Consider the following 14,969-nt stretch of genomic DNA (forward strand, 5'->3'; position numbering starts at 1 on the left):
CTGTGACCAGAGATAACAGTCAGAATGAATGGCCCAAGGCATCATTTGTTTCTTTATTGGCTGCATCGCACGAGTTCTCAGAAGTACATCTCGCTATTTCTATTCTTCTAAAAACCCCTGTCTTGTGTGCACTCATCTAAATCCTATTTGATCTTTCTGTCAAAGTCCTTCTCTCTCTCTCGCTCTCCCTCTCTCTCTCTCTCTCTCTCATTCTACCTCTCAACTCTTTAGTGCCGCTGTCATTACTTGTTCATCAAGCAGGGAACTAACAGCGGTGGCCATGGCAGGGGCCCTAATGACAAGGCTATTTCCCCCGAGTCTGTCTGTCCTCCAGCCAGGACACCTGTTGGCTACTCATATTTACTGCCCCCCCCCAGCACCACCACCACCCCAATCTCTGTGCAGATGATCAATTTGAGAGATAGGAAAGGGACAAACGTTCTTTTTCAGTCAAGCCACTGTCACCCAATATGCTCTCTTCAAGACCCTTTCCCTGTCTCAGCCTCAGTTTTGCCTATTCTCCCAACATCATTGCAAGGTTCCCTAGAAATTACGCTGTCGAGGTGAAGTCAGGGGATATTCCCATCTATTGACATATTGACCTCACAGTCAACAGCCATCACAAATGACTGACACACTGTTCCTACAAGAAGGAATATGAGTTGAGATCTTATGCAAGTAATCGTGTCCACATCCACAACAGGATCAAGTACAGACAAACACTGTCTCAGAAGATATAGGAAGTAGGCTGCTAATTCAATCCAACCATATCTGTAAAAAAATATTTTCCAAAAAGGAAAGGGTTGACCTCTAGGGCGACAAAGGAGAGTAAACACACCTTAGAATGGGGCAGATAGAGGGGCAGAATACTAAACAGAGCTCACCCAGGTCTCATCCGGGCCTTGAAGGAGTACAGAACGCCTTTCCTTTCCAAATTAACAAAGCCTCCCTTGTTTCAAAAGTGGCTTGATAGTGGAACAACAGAACATTCCTTGGCATTACATAAGACCTCCCTTCTGTCTCCCTCTCTCTGACTGATAGCGCAGGAAACCACAGGCACTGTCAACGCTAAGCTTCAGAGGCACAGGTATGAAGGAAATGTCTCATATTAGCCAACATCAGAGATGATAAACAACTGATACATTTGAAAAGGGGCCTAGTGAATGCTGTACCCAACAGTCACCCAACTTTCAATACATTCAGTGCCTCCATTGTACATATATGGATATGCATTTTTCACATACTGAGGCAGTTTCATGAAATAATCAACAGTAAAAGGATATTTCAAATATCAAGCCCCCACCCCCCACAAAAAAATTTTGGACACTGAAAATGTGGAAATGTGAACACTGAACATGAACAGGTAAAGCTGTGTGTGTGAAGTTAACAGTCATAGAGTCTTTAGCTGAATTGCTCTAGCTTGTAGGGATTGTATCAGCCCTGTTACAAATACAGTAAATCCATCCTGATCACAATCAAAGCTGTCTGATTGTTAATCGGTGTGTCGGTTTGCGACTTTGAGTCATGCAAATAACACACTGTAAAAACCTGCTCTTTATTTAAATGTATCCAGTCAGTTAAAAAACAAACACATAGTTTGACCCCAAGCAATAAATTGTAAAAGGCTGAAAATAATCTCAAATATATATATATATATATATATATATATATATATATATATATATATATATGTTTATATTGTGGATCTCAATTTAAAAAAGCTAAATTACGCAAACCTCAAATAATGGCACATGAGCACATGATGCTGTCAAACACGTTCATAGTTTGCTCTATATGATGAAAAACGTGCACAGATCCCGACATTTTCATCACGTCATCATACAAGATGGTCGGTCCAAACATATTTTTAGAGCGTATATATATATATATATATATATATGCATATATGCAACAGTCACTTAGCAACAAGTACAGGAAAAACAGATCCAACGATAGACTAATAGCTACATTTTAAGTAGCTGTACACACGCAAAAGCAAGTTTCTTTCCTCATGCCCCCACGTATTTCATTGTAGAGTGAAAGCTAGACCTCTGCACATAAGGGCAGTCTCAGAGCTTCCATACATTGCACGTGTATACGATTTTGTGTACACTACACATATCAAGGTAGGTATCTATATTCACCATGTCACGGGATCAGGTGAAATATAAGGCAGTGTACCACTATTGTATGGTTGTGACTCAAAATTACATTTAGGCACCTACAGTAGCTGCTGCCCGAATCACAAAGTCAATCCATCCGCAGAGGAGGAAGAGAAGGGGGCCATACGCTGGCTACCACACTCTGCATTTCACCTCTGGGTTCATGGGGGCACCTGTTTTGCACTGGAATGCCTCGGAGAAGGCCTCGAAATTCTGCAGGGACCCCAGAACCCTGGAATGGAGAGAGCAGGATTATGAGCAAGCATGCTAGGACAAGGAAAAGAAGAAAGATGGACTGATAGACATACAGATACATAGAGGAGACTGGCTTACCTGTACTCCAAAGGGCTGTGAGAATCTGTCTTGATCGACTGGCTGGCAAATTCAGGCCTATAGGCACCACACCACACCTAACAAAAAACAGCCAAACCGTAACATGTGTTAAGTTGCAGAAGCTTGCATTTGCAAACACCAAGCTAATGCAGAGTAGAGAGTCAAAAGAAGTGAGGCTCTCTGCCATTCGAGATCCAGTGATGTGAGGCTTAATTCAGCAGTAATTGCATACTTAGTCCCTAGGCCATTTTGCATAGTGTGTGAATGACCTATCAGGCTACTTGTGTTCTGCAGAAAATCTCATTAGGTGTTAGTACTATTTTGTGTGTGAGGGGTGGAAAATCAGATTTCCCTGGAGTGCTCACCTGAGCAAAGTTGAGAAAGAAGAGCTGTTTGTGGTCCAGGTCGAGACCAGGCAGTCGAGGCTCCTCACCTTCTCTCTCAACCCATTTAAGGTACGCCTATTTGCACACACACAAACAAACACACACACACACACACACACTTACATGAGAGGTTTTTTTTTCGGAGTTAGGCCTTCCATAACAGATTTAGAACATCGAACTACTCCACCTTATACGCTTGACGAATTCCTCCATTGTCGGCAATGTTCTCCCCAAGGGTACTTATGCCACTAACCTAATTGGACAGGAACAAGAGGTCTATTAGTGCTCTCTTCTGTACAGCTCAAAGTAGCCTCAAAGCTGGTCATCCAAGAAGGTTCATAAGTTAAGGACCGTTCCATAGAGTCTCACTTACGTTTTGTCCACCAGCCAACTTCCAGTTGAAGTTTCCGTATTGGTGCACCATGCACTGAGACTGCTCCTTAAAGTGCTCTGCTGAGTAGTTACTCCACCAGTTATACATGTTCCCATCCTTGTCAAAGTTACGACCTAAATGTAAAGATATGTAAAGATTCCTATATGTTCTGATGTAAATCAGAAATCTGACTTAAGGCATATGTCATTGAACAAGCTTGGACTTATCTACTCTTATCTTACTTTCAGGCTGGCATGACTAGTTTTTGATACCTGATGGTTTTTCATATTACTAACTGGCATGAACTGCATTGGGTTATAGACATTACTTTACACGTGAGGTGATTAAGTAAATACGGCATTTGACCGAAAGCTACATAAAAATGTGCTATTGGCAAATGGTGACATGGTATTCCACATACTGCTAAATCATGGCAAAGTGGCAAAGATGTTGTTGGTCAATTGAGAATGAATGACATGAGTGGAGTCCTAATAAAGAGATTATCATCTCACCATGGTCATCAAACCCGTGAATAATTTCATGCCCGATCACCATTCCAATTCCACCAAAGTTGAGAGCCTGGAGCTGATTTTTACTGAAGAACGGGGGTTGCAGAATTCCAGCAGGAAAAACTATGGGTCAAGACCAAGACACAAATAAACATAGACAGATCAACAGAAAGGCAAGCCCGTTTAGTCACATAAACAGACAGATGATAGGGCGGTCTCACAGGAAAGCACAACAACTGTGAAACACGGAAAAACAAAGTGCAAAGTAAAAGAAAACTTTGAGGAACATTCCAGACTTAGAAAAAAACACCAATTCATTTATTCTCTTGTAATAAGCCCGACCACACATACATAATAGTTATTTTATATCTTCAAACAAGATTGGGCTTTGGTATAATTTGTTCACTTCTGTTCAGCTGCTTATGTCTGCAAAGTAAGCTCTTTTCAAATCTCTTAAAGCAAGCAGCAAAGCACTCCAGTAAAAACCTATAGTATATCACCACCGCATCACGCCCCAGGAACCGCGAGGACGTCCGAGAACATTAAAACCCGCAATCTCAGCCTAATTACACCGTGACTGCGGCGCCCAATCTGCATAATCGCCTTACGCTCTTGCAATCGGCTGCGTTAAGTGACGGGCCGGTAATGTGTTGCGCTTGGCGCGGAGTCGGGGGCTGCTCTTAGTCGTACAGTTTCGTGAGCACTGGAGCTTAAAACTAGTTTTTATTCTGACAACAAAGAGCGGCATCGTAGGGCTGTCATTATTCTCAGTGGAGGCTCTTTAGTTGAGGACACAGGGACTCCATAAGTGGTGTGGAAGGGGAACAGCAGGCAACAAGGGAATACAGTGTTCCTTTCTTGCTGGCCTCCTGATACAACATGAGACGGTGAGGTAGCGGGTAGTGGCTGTGGGATACTTTGTGCTTTGCTACCTTCTCATTTATCCTCCAATTTATAAAAAAATGGTTGAAATAGGCACAAGCAACAAAAGGGTTTACTTATACTGTCACTTGTCTCATGTTATGATGGTAGGTACGTGATTATGTGATTAATCCAATAGAAAGCTTCTCTTAATCACCAGTCTCTATTTGTTTGATGAATATTTAATGGGGAAAAAAATCACCTATTTGGTTTCTGTTTGGAGAGTAGAACGCATTCACTTCAGCTGCGCCAATGATCCACCTGAGAAAACAGAGAACCAAGTAAGGTGAACTGAATGGTACACTGTGTGTGTGCATGCATCTGTGTTTGAGTGTGTGTGTGTGTGTGTGTGTGTGTGTGTGTGTATGGGGGGGGGGGTGGCAGGGAAGCATTCAATATGCATGTAATGACACTGAACAATAAGTCTATGTGTGTGCATGTGTGTGCTGTGTGTGTGTGTGTGTGTGTTTGTGTGCATGTGTGTGTGTCTCTGTGTGTGTCCTTATGAAGTTACATGTTTGGGTCCACTGGCTCCCTGAGCTTCTTTAAACTCTTCTTCGACCCGGCTTGCAGGTTTTGCAGAATGTTCTCAAAGTAGTTTTCACTGAAGTTCAGCTATGTTGAAACAGAAACTTCAGTCAACACCAGAGTTCCTCTGAGGAATCTAATATATCTGTTTTCTGTCTGTCAGTACTGGAACCTCCACTGGTGGAGTGAGATAATGACTCCTCGCTTATTACTTACATGGGCATACTCCTCATCCAATTTCTGGTTGTTTTCTTCCAGGATGTGGTCAGGGTAGCCAATCTGTTCCTTGATTGCCAACACCTTGGATACAAAATAGATCAACTGTCTCTTTTTGTTGTTCCCACGCAGCGTAGTCTTACAACTGGCAGCACAATATACTCACACAATATAACTTTTGATCATTATGGTTTTGGAAGATTATTTCAAATGGTTACAGAACTTTCTTTGGCAATGTGTACTTTCAATTCACTGTCAATAAATCCCGAAAAGTGGGAAAGTCTGTCTGCATATGCAGAATAATAAAAAAAAAAATCAAAACACCTTCTCTCTAGCCTTTTCCTTTGATGCGACATCCATCCAGTTCAACTCCTCCAGGGTGTCCATATACGCAGCCTGCATCATTCGGATGAGGTCACTGACCTGTGAGAAAAAATGTAAACCTTGACGCACAGACGTGGCACACATGTACAGGACATGTGCAGGCAGACGTCAACAGCATACAGCACACGAAGGGTCTCCTGCGTCACTGAAAGGGTGACAGACCATCACTCATAACCTCTCACAACTCATAACCCCCGAAATCCAAAACATAAGATGTCAAGCATAAAGCCATCCATCCTTGTGTAGACTAAACAGCCATGAGAATGGGCTGTGTCCCGGTCAGTCTAAACAGTTGTAAGGTGGGACAGTGACGGCATGAGCTGACCGATCTTCCTGTTTTGGCAGAGGACGCAGGAAGTGGCAACAATGAGGGACTCACCATGCGCTTGCTGTCTCCTGCGAAGGCCTCCTGGACATAGAGGGCACCCACAGCGTTCACCATGCTTCCCTGGACGTACCGCACACAGTCGCGCCAGCGAGCCTCTTCCACTGTGGTCCCAAACAACACCTGGAGTACACAGTGTAAAAATGCAAACAAACGGACACACACACACACACACACACACACACACACACACACACACAGAGAGGATATGAAGCCATTACATAGAACTACTACACTTTGGATGTGTGATTTGTTTCCCACTTTACATCTAGTATGTTGTCCAAACAAGGTTGAACACCATCAGTGAATAGTCTCATGTGCGTACCCTGATTCACACTAAATAATTCCCCTAAGACGCTAAAAATTATTTACGAATGCATTAGCTGTTTAGATCTTGGAGCCCTTTAAATGTCTGAAAACTGTTAAGAGGCTCAACAGCTAAACAGAACAAAAATACTATAAACATCTGAGCCAACAGCATATAAAGACTCAGCATATAAAGACTAAGACTGTGTATGTGTGTGTGTGTGTGTGTGTGTGCACGTGCGTGGGCATATGTGTGTGTGAGTTTGTGTATGTGTATGTGTGTGTGTGTGTGTGCATTATATGTGTGTGTGTGTGTTTTTTTTTTTTTTGTGCATTATGTGTGTGTGTGTGTGTGTGTGTGTGTGTGTGTGTGTGTGTCTGTCTGTCTCTGTTCTCTGGTCTGACCTTTCTATAATGTGCTCGAGCGTCTTTGAAGCGTCGGCTCAGACCGCCAACTCTCTCAATGACTAAGTGCCAGGTGAGAAAATTCTGCAGAGTCCTGCAGCAGAGAATACACACACGCACAACACACACACACACACACACACACACACACACACACACACACACACACACACACACACACACACACACACACACAATTTAGATTGAATAGCTGTTCCCTTATAGCAAAGCATTTTCACCTGTTTGTGTTTCCACAAATGTTTTAAAACAATGGTGAAAAAAGTCTGTATAAAACTCATTATAAAAGTCTGACCTGCGATCATGTTTAGAGAGGACATCATTCAACCTCTCCAAGTACGGGACTCCGTAGACTACTACCTCTTCTTCCGGGTGCACTGTTATGGACACACTGGACATGACGCCTTGAATAAAGCGCGTCCAGTTGAAGCCCTGGAGAGCCATGCGACATCAACAAACATCTGTGAACTGTGAACTGAACTTTTATTTTTACAATTGTGTCATTGCATTGTAACGGATATGATTCTGAAACACTGATATAACAAAGGAACAGAGGGGTTTTAAAAACAGCCGAGGAAGGGGTCCTTTCTACAGTTTATTTTTTTTTAAACAATGGATGTTTTTTTTTCAGAGAATATTTTGCAGCTCTTTTTCTTTTTTAGGAACATACATTGTAATTTGCCAGGGTGGAAACCGAGAACCTGGAAAAAGTTCTCAGTAAAAGCTCCTTTTCCTTTTTTAGGATTCCTTGTGCAGACTAGGTTCTAATTTCCATTTAGAGATGTAACGCCAGTCTGAACTCACATTGAGGCTGAAGTTCTCCTGCAGCTCGCTGAGGGTCATCTTATTGTATAAAACTGTGATATCATGACGTTCCTCAGGTGGCGTAGTAGCCTGTAGGGAGATTGAATGAGCCATGTGCTGTTAAGCAACCTCTTTTTTCCATTTCATCACCTTGTTTCCTAGGCCTCACCTGTCACCTGTACCATATACCTGTAGTCTCTAACCTGTTTCTGTAACAGATATTCTTGCTCTAGTGCTCTACTTATAGAGTAAATTGCTTTTAACACTAAAGGTCATGGAGTTAAATACCAAAGGGGTAGAAATACAAGACTACACCTGTACATTGAGTCACTTAAAATAAATGGGTCTACTAAGTGAGGAAATATCAGATGTGTATCTTGTCATAAACTCACATTGGCAATGTCTCTCTCCAGCTCCATGACCTGCATCATCTCCTCCCACACACGCTCGTCGTCCTGGGTCAGGTTCCTGTCCTCACGGGCAATCCTCGCCATGGTAACCATGAACTGCTGATAGGCCTCTCTCACCTGCCATATCAAATGTATACTACTACATGATGTTGCTTTTATAAAGCAAGTGTTAATGTGCAATTACTTGAACATGTATGAATAACAACAATGTAATACTGACAACAACAACAACAACAACAACAACAACAACAACAATACAATAATAATAATAATAATAATAATAAAATAAAAAAACATACCCTTTTGTAGTTTCCATCATTGAAGTAATAGTCTCTGGAGGGCATCCCCAGTCCAGGCTGATCAATCTTTGAGAAATTATGAAATATTTGGGGAATATTACATTAATGCATCTTTTAAAGCATTAATGTACATGTATTTTTTTTCTCAGAAACTACACAAAAATCTATAGAAAACATTATACTGAAAATAAATGTCTGCACACCCTAATGGCTAATGGCACAGTAAGGTATGAGAATCTTTTTGCCCATACGTGTAAGATGTGACGACTGGAGTCCTGGTCGTCCGTCCACACAAACATGTCCAACAGAGCCTTTTTGTGAAACCGGGTTATAAGGGTGGCAAGAGTGTCTTCCAGGCTCCAGGAATCTTCTGTCAAATATCAAAAACATAGGCAATACTCTTTAAGTTAAGTATTCTTAGGTACCATGAATGCTATTTATTGTTTTAGTATATTTAAATGTTTATACACACTGTTATATGCAAGTTAGCGTTAGGAATTTAACCTTTATATTATCAATACGGCCATATAGTGTGAAATAACGTATAGGAGGCACAACTAACATCAGCTTTAATGATTGAAGCTGTCATGTCAATGCATAGGCCACCCACACAGCTTCTGAATGTCTCTGTGTAGGGAATTGGATCTGAAGGCGACTGATGGCCTGAGCATGATTAAAAGGAGGGCAGTCAGAAAGATGACAAGAGGATGTCATAAGAATTCATTCCAGCCAGGGACACAAGCCCCTCTTCCTGGCTCCTTATCTGCTGGCTTTTGACCAATCATCAAACAGGTTTGTGGAGGCCCAATAGGAATCACTCCTGTCAGGGCCCCTGTTGCCTTTAGAACATCCCATCAATTGGCTGCTTATCCAATTCCTCCTGACAACAGTATTTGTCTGATTGTGTCTCTGCCCCATTGAGAGGAGCCAGGGACACTACAGGCAGCCATTATGGGGCATTAAGAAGGGCTGGTATCTCTTGGTACCTGCTGTGCTGTTCCAGTCGTCTGAGGCCACTGGCCAGTCTCCAATGCTCTCGATGAGCTTCAGCAAAGGCTGGGAGTCGCGTTGCTCAATGAGACCTGCAGGGGATGCCAGAGTCATGAGAGGGAATCTTTGTGCTCCTCCTGCAACATATCTTTCTGAGAGTTAATAATGATATTGTGATTGAGCTGACTTGTCACTGGACTAAGATAATATGCTTTCTACATAGCTTAAAGTTCAGGCTCTGTCTTGCTGTGTTTGTTACTGCATTGTGTGATTGTTTGGTGTGTGTGTGGGGGAGAGAGAGAGAGAGAGAGAGAGAATGAGAGAGAGAGAATGGTTAACAAAATATGAATGATTTTCTTTTTAGGTAAAAAAGGTCTTTCCTTACAATAAGCCTCATGAATAACAACCAACAAAAGGAAAGTTTGTTAAGACCATTTTAATTGTATTTGTTTTGTAGTTCTTTCTTTTGGATTTTATTTGTTTAAGGTCCTCATGACACTAAAAAAATGCAATAACTCCAGTGGAGATTAGGGGACTTGAGAGTGGGAGTCCAGTTACACGTTCCCACCCTGCCACTAACATAAAACAACGCATGATGCAATATGGCTTGAATTCCATTATTGGGCAATTTGCACCCTAGGTTAGAACCCAACTGACTGTCCTATCTTTTGAGTGTTTGTTTTGATAGTGTTCCTTTTTCCCACTATTAGAACATGCAAAGTACATTGCTTTTGAGCATATGTTGTTCTCATAACAAACACCAGTTGAAAAGAAGAATATGTGTGTGTGTGTGTGTGTGTGTGTGTGTGTGTGTGTGTGTGTGTGTGTTGGAGAGTGTGTGTATGTGTGTCTTACTGTCTGTCACTCACTCTCATTCATGCATGAGCTGTATAGCAGCTTGACTTTCCTGAAGGCCTCCCGGTCTTGCTCATGCTGTGTTTCCAGCACTCCTGTCAAGTGGCACACATCAGACCAAAAGCAAACATTACATCACCCCCACCACCAGAAACCCAAGTTGACACCGCAAGACACTAAAACCCATTACGTTTAGGGAGTAAAGGCTGACCCTTGAGCACAATCTCCAGGTCCCCGCGAAGGATGTCGAAAACGCTGTGGTGGGAACTGGTCTCGGGGATCACATGCCTCTCCTGCCACCCGCCGCAGGCGTACTGGTAGAAGTTCTGACACGGCTCTGTGCGCGGGTCCATGTTCTGGAGCAGCCTGGCCGCTGGGGTTTCAAAAAAAAAAAGAAACGATAGGAAGAGGAATTCAGATAGATAGATAGACTTGAAAGGGAGGAAAGTACTCAGTACATCCAGTCAAAGGTCAAAGTAAAATGAGAGCAGTGAATTCAATATGAGGCAAATGCTGGGGCCCGCTGTCGCTATAATCCCAAGTGTTTTAGAATAGCAGTTAGTTCCAAGAAAAAGAGCTGAGCTGAGACTGTTTGGGGAAAGCATGTAAGTCGTATAAGCCTTTGGGTGAAAAAAAACAAACAGCCTAGTTTTCCATTAGTGCTACCCAGCGCTGCTTGTCTCCACGACACTACACTGCTCATTACCTGCTGTGACACAGTCTGAAGTGGTGCATATGCTGTTGACACTGGAACGGTACATTAGCCCTAAAAATGAACAAGAAATGTATTACAGTATTAGTGGAAGAGCAAAGTTGGCAGATTTCTGGATAGACATTTTGCAAAATGTTGGCAAAGCAAGAGTTCCTCCGGAAAAGAAGAGGACTAAGCTTTTAAAACAGAGTCAGTATGCCTCAGTATGCCATGAATGTATACTGCACACAGCCTTACACAATTACCACTGAGGTAAAAATGGCCATGGCTCTCTGGAATTTTCTGATAAGGGCACAGAGAAAAGGAAGACTATGAAACCATTATGTGTGGTAATCTATGTTGGGCTCTGTGCCAAACATGGCGCAAGTGTGAAATGAGGCTGCGAAACTAATTATCTCAAGAAGCGCTGGTTTAGCTGTTTTTTTTCAGTCGTTTGGACTAGGTCAAGTGCAATGCATACCTTCAGTGACCCTACCCTTGGATACACCAGTTCTGTCTGACCTTTCTGTAACAGAGAATTCATGACAGATGTCAGTTCATATACATAGATGTTTCTCCATGATGTGATGAGCATTGAGCACACCTTTGACTTGCCACTTGCACCTTGTTTCAAATATCTTCTGTGTTGCGGTCACCGTTATCTAACTGGTCAGTTCCTCTTTTCCATGGGAACCAAGATAGTAAGGTCAGTAGCATTGTTGATAGTTAGGTCAACGTAAAAAGCATTGCAATTATCAAGATTCACATTGATTTTATAATTCTCAAGAAGTATTTTTTTACAATAAATTAGGCTACGCTTAGAAAACCAAGCTAATGAAAGCTAATACTTGATTGTTATGGCATGTGCGAGTCTACATTAATCAAATTTTAGACAACAGTTAGGCTACTAAGGTTTAATGGACGGACTAGCAGAGTAGAATTTGAGGTGTGTGTTCCCAGGCTCTCACCTCGCACTGCGGCCGTGTAAAGGACAATGAGACCCACCAGCGCACAGCTCACTAACAGCAGCAGCACAGACAACCCGATCTCGGCAACACTCAAGCGATGTTTCCCGGGTTTGGCTGATTTCTCCATGATGTCCATCTGGCTTTCCGATTTTCCCATTCTGTAAAGAGGTGTAGTGTTCGCTTGGTGGGTTATAAGTGGCTTAGCGTCAGCAGTGCTTGTCAGTGTTGTTTGAAGTGTCTGAGTGCCAAATGTCCAATTCATGACAATTAAGCCAAACAGGTGATGCAGGTGGGTGAGTTTTGAACGCCTTCAAGCTGTCTGTCTCAATTTTTCAAATTTCTACAACCATCCAATAGTCATCGTAGGGTATACATCATAATCCACTGTCTTGCACATCGTCTTGTTTTTCTCAACAGTAGGATTTTATTTTAAACAATTCTTGGACAACAGATCTCGAAAATCAAAAAAAAAAATAAAAAAATAAAGAAGGATTCATTGAATGCACTCTCCTCAGATAAGAGATCGTACTAGGCTACTCATAAATGAACAGACTGCATGTGCTAAATTAAGAATAACATTCTCAATAGCCTACCTCAACATCTGTCAGAGCAAACCTGTGGAATGGAGTACAGGTGAAGGTGTCACATCAGCAATTAGCACTGGCTCTCACAGCTAGTCTACACAATGGACAATTGTACATTTCTCTCTTTCGCTCTCTCTCTCTCTCTCTCTCTCTCTCTGTGTGTGTGTGTGTGTGTGTGTGTGTGTTTGAGAGGCCAGATTGTTATTGCACTTTTGCCTTGTACAAGAATTGAAAAACATTTCCAGTAAATAATCTTATAATGCATAAACTGAATGTTTTCAGTTTTACAGGTAAACCCATCAAACCATTCCTTAAACTTGGAAGTAAACCTTGCGTAAATTGAATGCATATTTTGTCATTTTCAGAGTGATTTTCCCAGTGACATCTTACCAATGTGAAATGTCTTAATGATTAAATGTGTTAGCATCCGTTAACTTGATGCTGCAGCAGCTGTGTACCATAGGCATCCGGCTATTAAGAGACATAAAAACAATATGCAGTTCTTATGCTAGTCTACATTTACACAGATTATTATTTTCATCTTGTTAAAATGTTTCTAGTATCTTACAGAAAGCTAGTGAGAGGTACCAATATATGTGAGAACATCATGTTCTGTGACTTAACCCATGTGAATTTTTTGTCATGTTGTTGTGTTTTCTGAAATGCATGAATAACCGGGGGTATATAGTACAAACAGGTAGGCTAATAAAAGTACTATTAGATTTTCATATTCAGAGAGAATATAAAAGAAAAAAAATTAACAGTATTAACAGTTATTTTTGTAACTGTCTTAACAGTGCTTTGGTGTCTGTTATTGAACTATAGTCAAACCCCCCCCCCCCTCTCTCTCCACCTCTCTCTCTGTATGTGTTTGTGTGATGACTGCCACTCTACCTAAAGCAGCATCCCATAGATACAGCTGTCTAGAGAAAACAGTACTGAGCTAGAGACACATTCCTCCAAACAAGGCCAAGTCAATGACACCATTATGCACACAGGCATCCATATATGCACAACAGATAGCACACCTAATAAAGTCACCACAAAATATGTAAACTATATTTATGTAATAGTAAACAGAACCTGCCTCAGAAATTACAATAATTTATGTTGCAGACAACTGGAAATCAAACTCCATTTAATGTGTTAAATCCTACTGAAAAAGAATGTGAATGTACAGCATGTGAGTTTGTTTAATTGCGCTTTTGTGTTGTCAGAAATGTCTTAAAGTGCTTACCTTTGATAATTGTATGCTGTCTGGCACTCTTCCTGAGATGTTGTTCAATTTCTTAAAACACCCCTCCTGAGTTTGGACCCAGAGCTGGTGTGTTAAGAAATGAAGCAGAGAATCACCGGCCGCCACCAAACCTGCCTGCGTTCGTGTGTGTATGCGTGTGAGTGAGTGAGTGAGCGAGTATGCTACTGAGCTTTTGAGCATGTGCGAGGGGAAGAGATGGAGAGAAAGAGAGAGAGAGAGGGAGGGAAAGAGAGAGAGCGAGTGGGAGGGATCAGAGACAGGACCCAATCCAGAGAGAGAGGGAGACTCTGGGACCGGTGTGGCCCAGCTCTGGCGCGGGTCCATCAGGGTGTGTTGGTATCTGGGAAATGCTGCATGCTAAAGTGGGAACACTGAAGATGGAAGTGCTATCAGAGCAACCACAGTTCTCCTGGCTTTGGTGCCCTCCATATATATGGGTTGCACTGATGGAGGAGGAGGGTAAATTAAAGCAAGGACCCATTTTTATCTTCTATGCTGCTGAGGCGCAAACATGTACTGTGCCATTATAGAGAAATGAAATACATATACATGCTTTTGCAGTATGTTGAAACAAGGCTAATTAGCAGAAGTTCATTTTCCCCATCCATCTCAGGTAACACAGAGGAGCACATAACAATGAGCAGCAAAGGGAAGCAGGACAGAAAGAGACAAAAACAGAAATATAAGACAGACCAAAAAAATACACATAGCTGATGCTTATGAGGGGAATGGTGGCTGAAAAGCATAAAATAGAAGGGTGATGGGGTTATGTTAGCAGTTATAACCAGATCACTGCATCTACACATGCTCTCTCTCAGACACCATGCATAGGACCCCTGTGTAGTCATTACTGGTCTGCTCTCTGTGCTCGCAGAGGCACATCCTGCTAATTGTCCTGGTTGAGGCGGCACAGCCATCTTGGCATTGGTTGACCTCCATCACTGCACTAGCCCGCAGTTCAGCAGTAGGAAGTCCAGCTTGAGAGCGAGCAAGTTAATCACCCTGTCTCTCGCCCTCAACCACCACTCCGTACCCCCACTGCCACCCTAGCCCCAGCACCTCCCCTTCCTCCTACTCCTGCGGGAGGCAGTGGCAGCCAGACACACTGAGCAGACCGGCACTGCTATGCCCCCTGCCCCTCTGGGTGTCAGATTGAAATGGCAAACCGCCCAGCAGGCACATTA

General features: G+C 42.4%; 1 protein-coding gene across 2 annotated transcripts; it reads right to left on the reverse strand.

Moving 5' to 3' along the window:
• Window positions 1-1,694: 1,694 nt before the first annotated feature.
• mmel1 (membrane metallo-endopeptidase-like 1) lies at window positions 1,695-13,926 on the reverse strand. 2 transcript variants are annotated; one of them, XM_048255933.1, is made up of 25 exons: window positions 13,765-13,926; window positions 12,918-12,998; window positions 11,944-12,101; window positions 11,457-11,501; window positions 10,991-11,050; window positions 10,496-10,657; window positions 10,299-10,379; window positions 9,426-9,521; window positions 8,691-8,809; window positions 8,440-8,505; window positions 8,123-8,257; window positions 7,731-7,820; window positions 7,222-7,358; window positions 6,909-7,002; window positions 6,192-6,320; window positions 5,753-5,851; window positions 5,429-5,512; window positions 5,199-5,299; window positions 4,887-4,945; window positions 3,767-3,886; window positions 3,255-3,388; window positions 3,069-3,134; window positions 2,861-2,956; window positions 2,496-2,572; window positions 1,695-2,394 (listed from the first exon to the last, which is right to left on the reverse strand). In XM_048255933.1, exons 3-25 carry the CDS (start codon window positions 12,098-12,100, stop codon window positions 2,295-2,297), a joined length of 2,307 nt encoding a protein of 768 aa, XP_048111890.1. In that variant the 5' UTR covers window position 12,101; window positions 12,918-12,998; window positions 13,765-13,926; the 3' UTR covers window positions 1,695-2,294. The 2 variants fall into 2 exon arrangements, with proteins under 2 accessions (XP_048111890.1, XP_048111889.1); XM_048255932.1 differs by lacking the exon at window positions 12,918-12,998.
• Window positions 13,927-14,969: the final 1,043 nt, after the last annotated feature.

The sequence above is a fragment of the Alosa alosa genome, chromosome 10, assembly GCF_017589495.1.
Source record: "Alosa alosa isolate M-15738 ecotype Scorff River chromosome 10, AALO_Geno_1.1, whole genome shotgun sequence".
Classification (NCBI taxonomy): Eukaryota; Metazoa; Chordata; class Actinopteri; order Clupeiformes; family Clupeidae; genus Alosa; species Alosa alosa.

Bases quoted from the DNA above. Each gene is read 5' to 3' on its own strand.
- mmel1 (XM_048255932.1), bottom strand. From the start codon at position 12,100: ATGGGAAAATCGGAAAGCCAGATGGACATCATGGAGAAATCAGCCAAA. The intron at 5,513-5,752 runs GTGTTTTGATTT...TTTGTATCCAAG, and splicing joins AGGAAAAGGCTAGAGAGAAG to GTGTTGGCAATCAAGGAACA. The intron at 2,573-2,860 runs GTGAGCACTCCA...GTTTTTTGTTAG, and splicing joins TCTTTCTCAACTTTGCTCAG to GTGTGGTGTGGTGCCTATAG.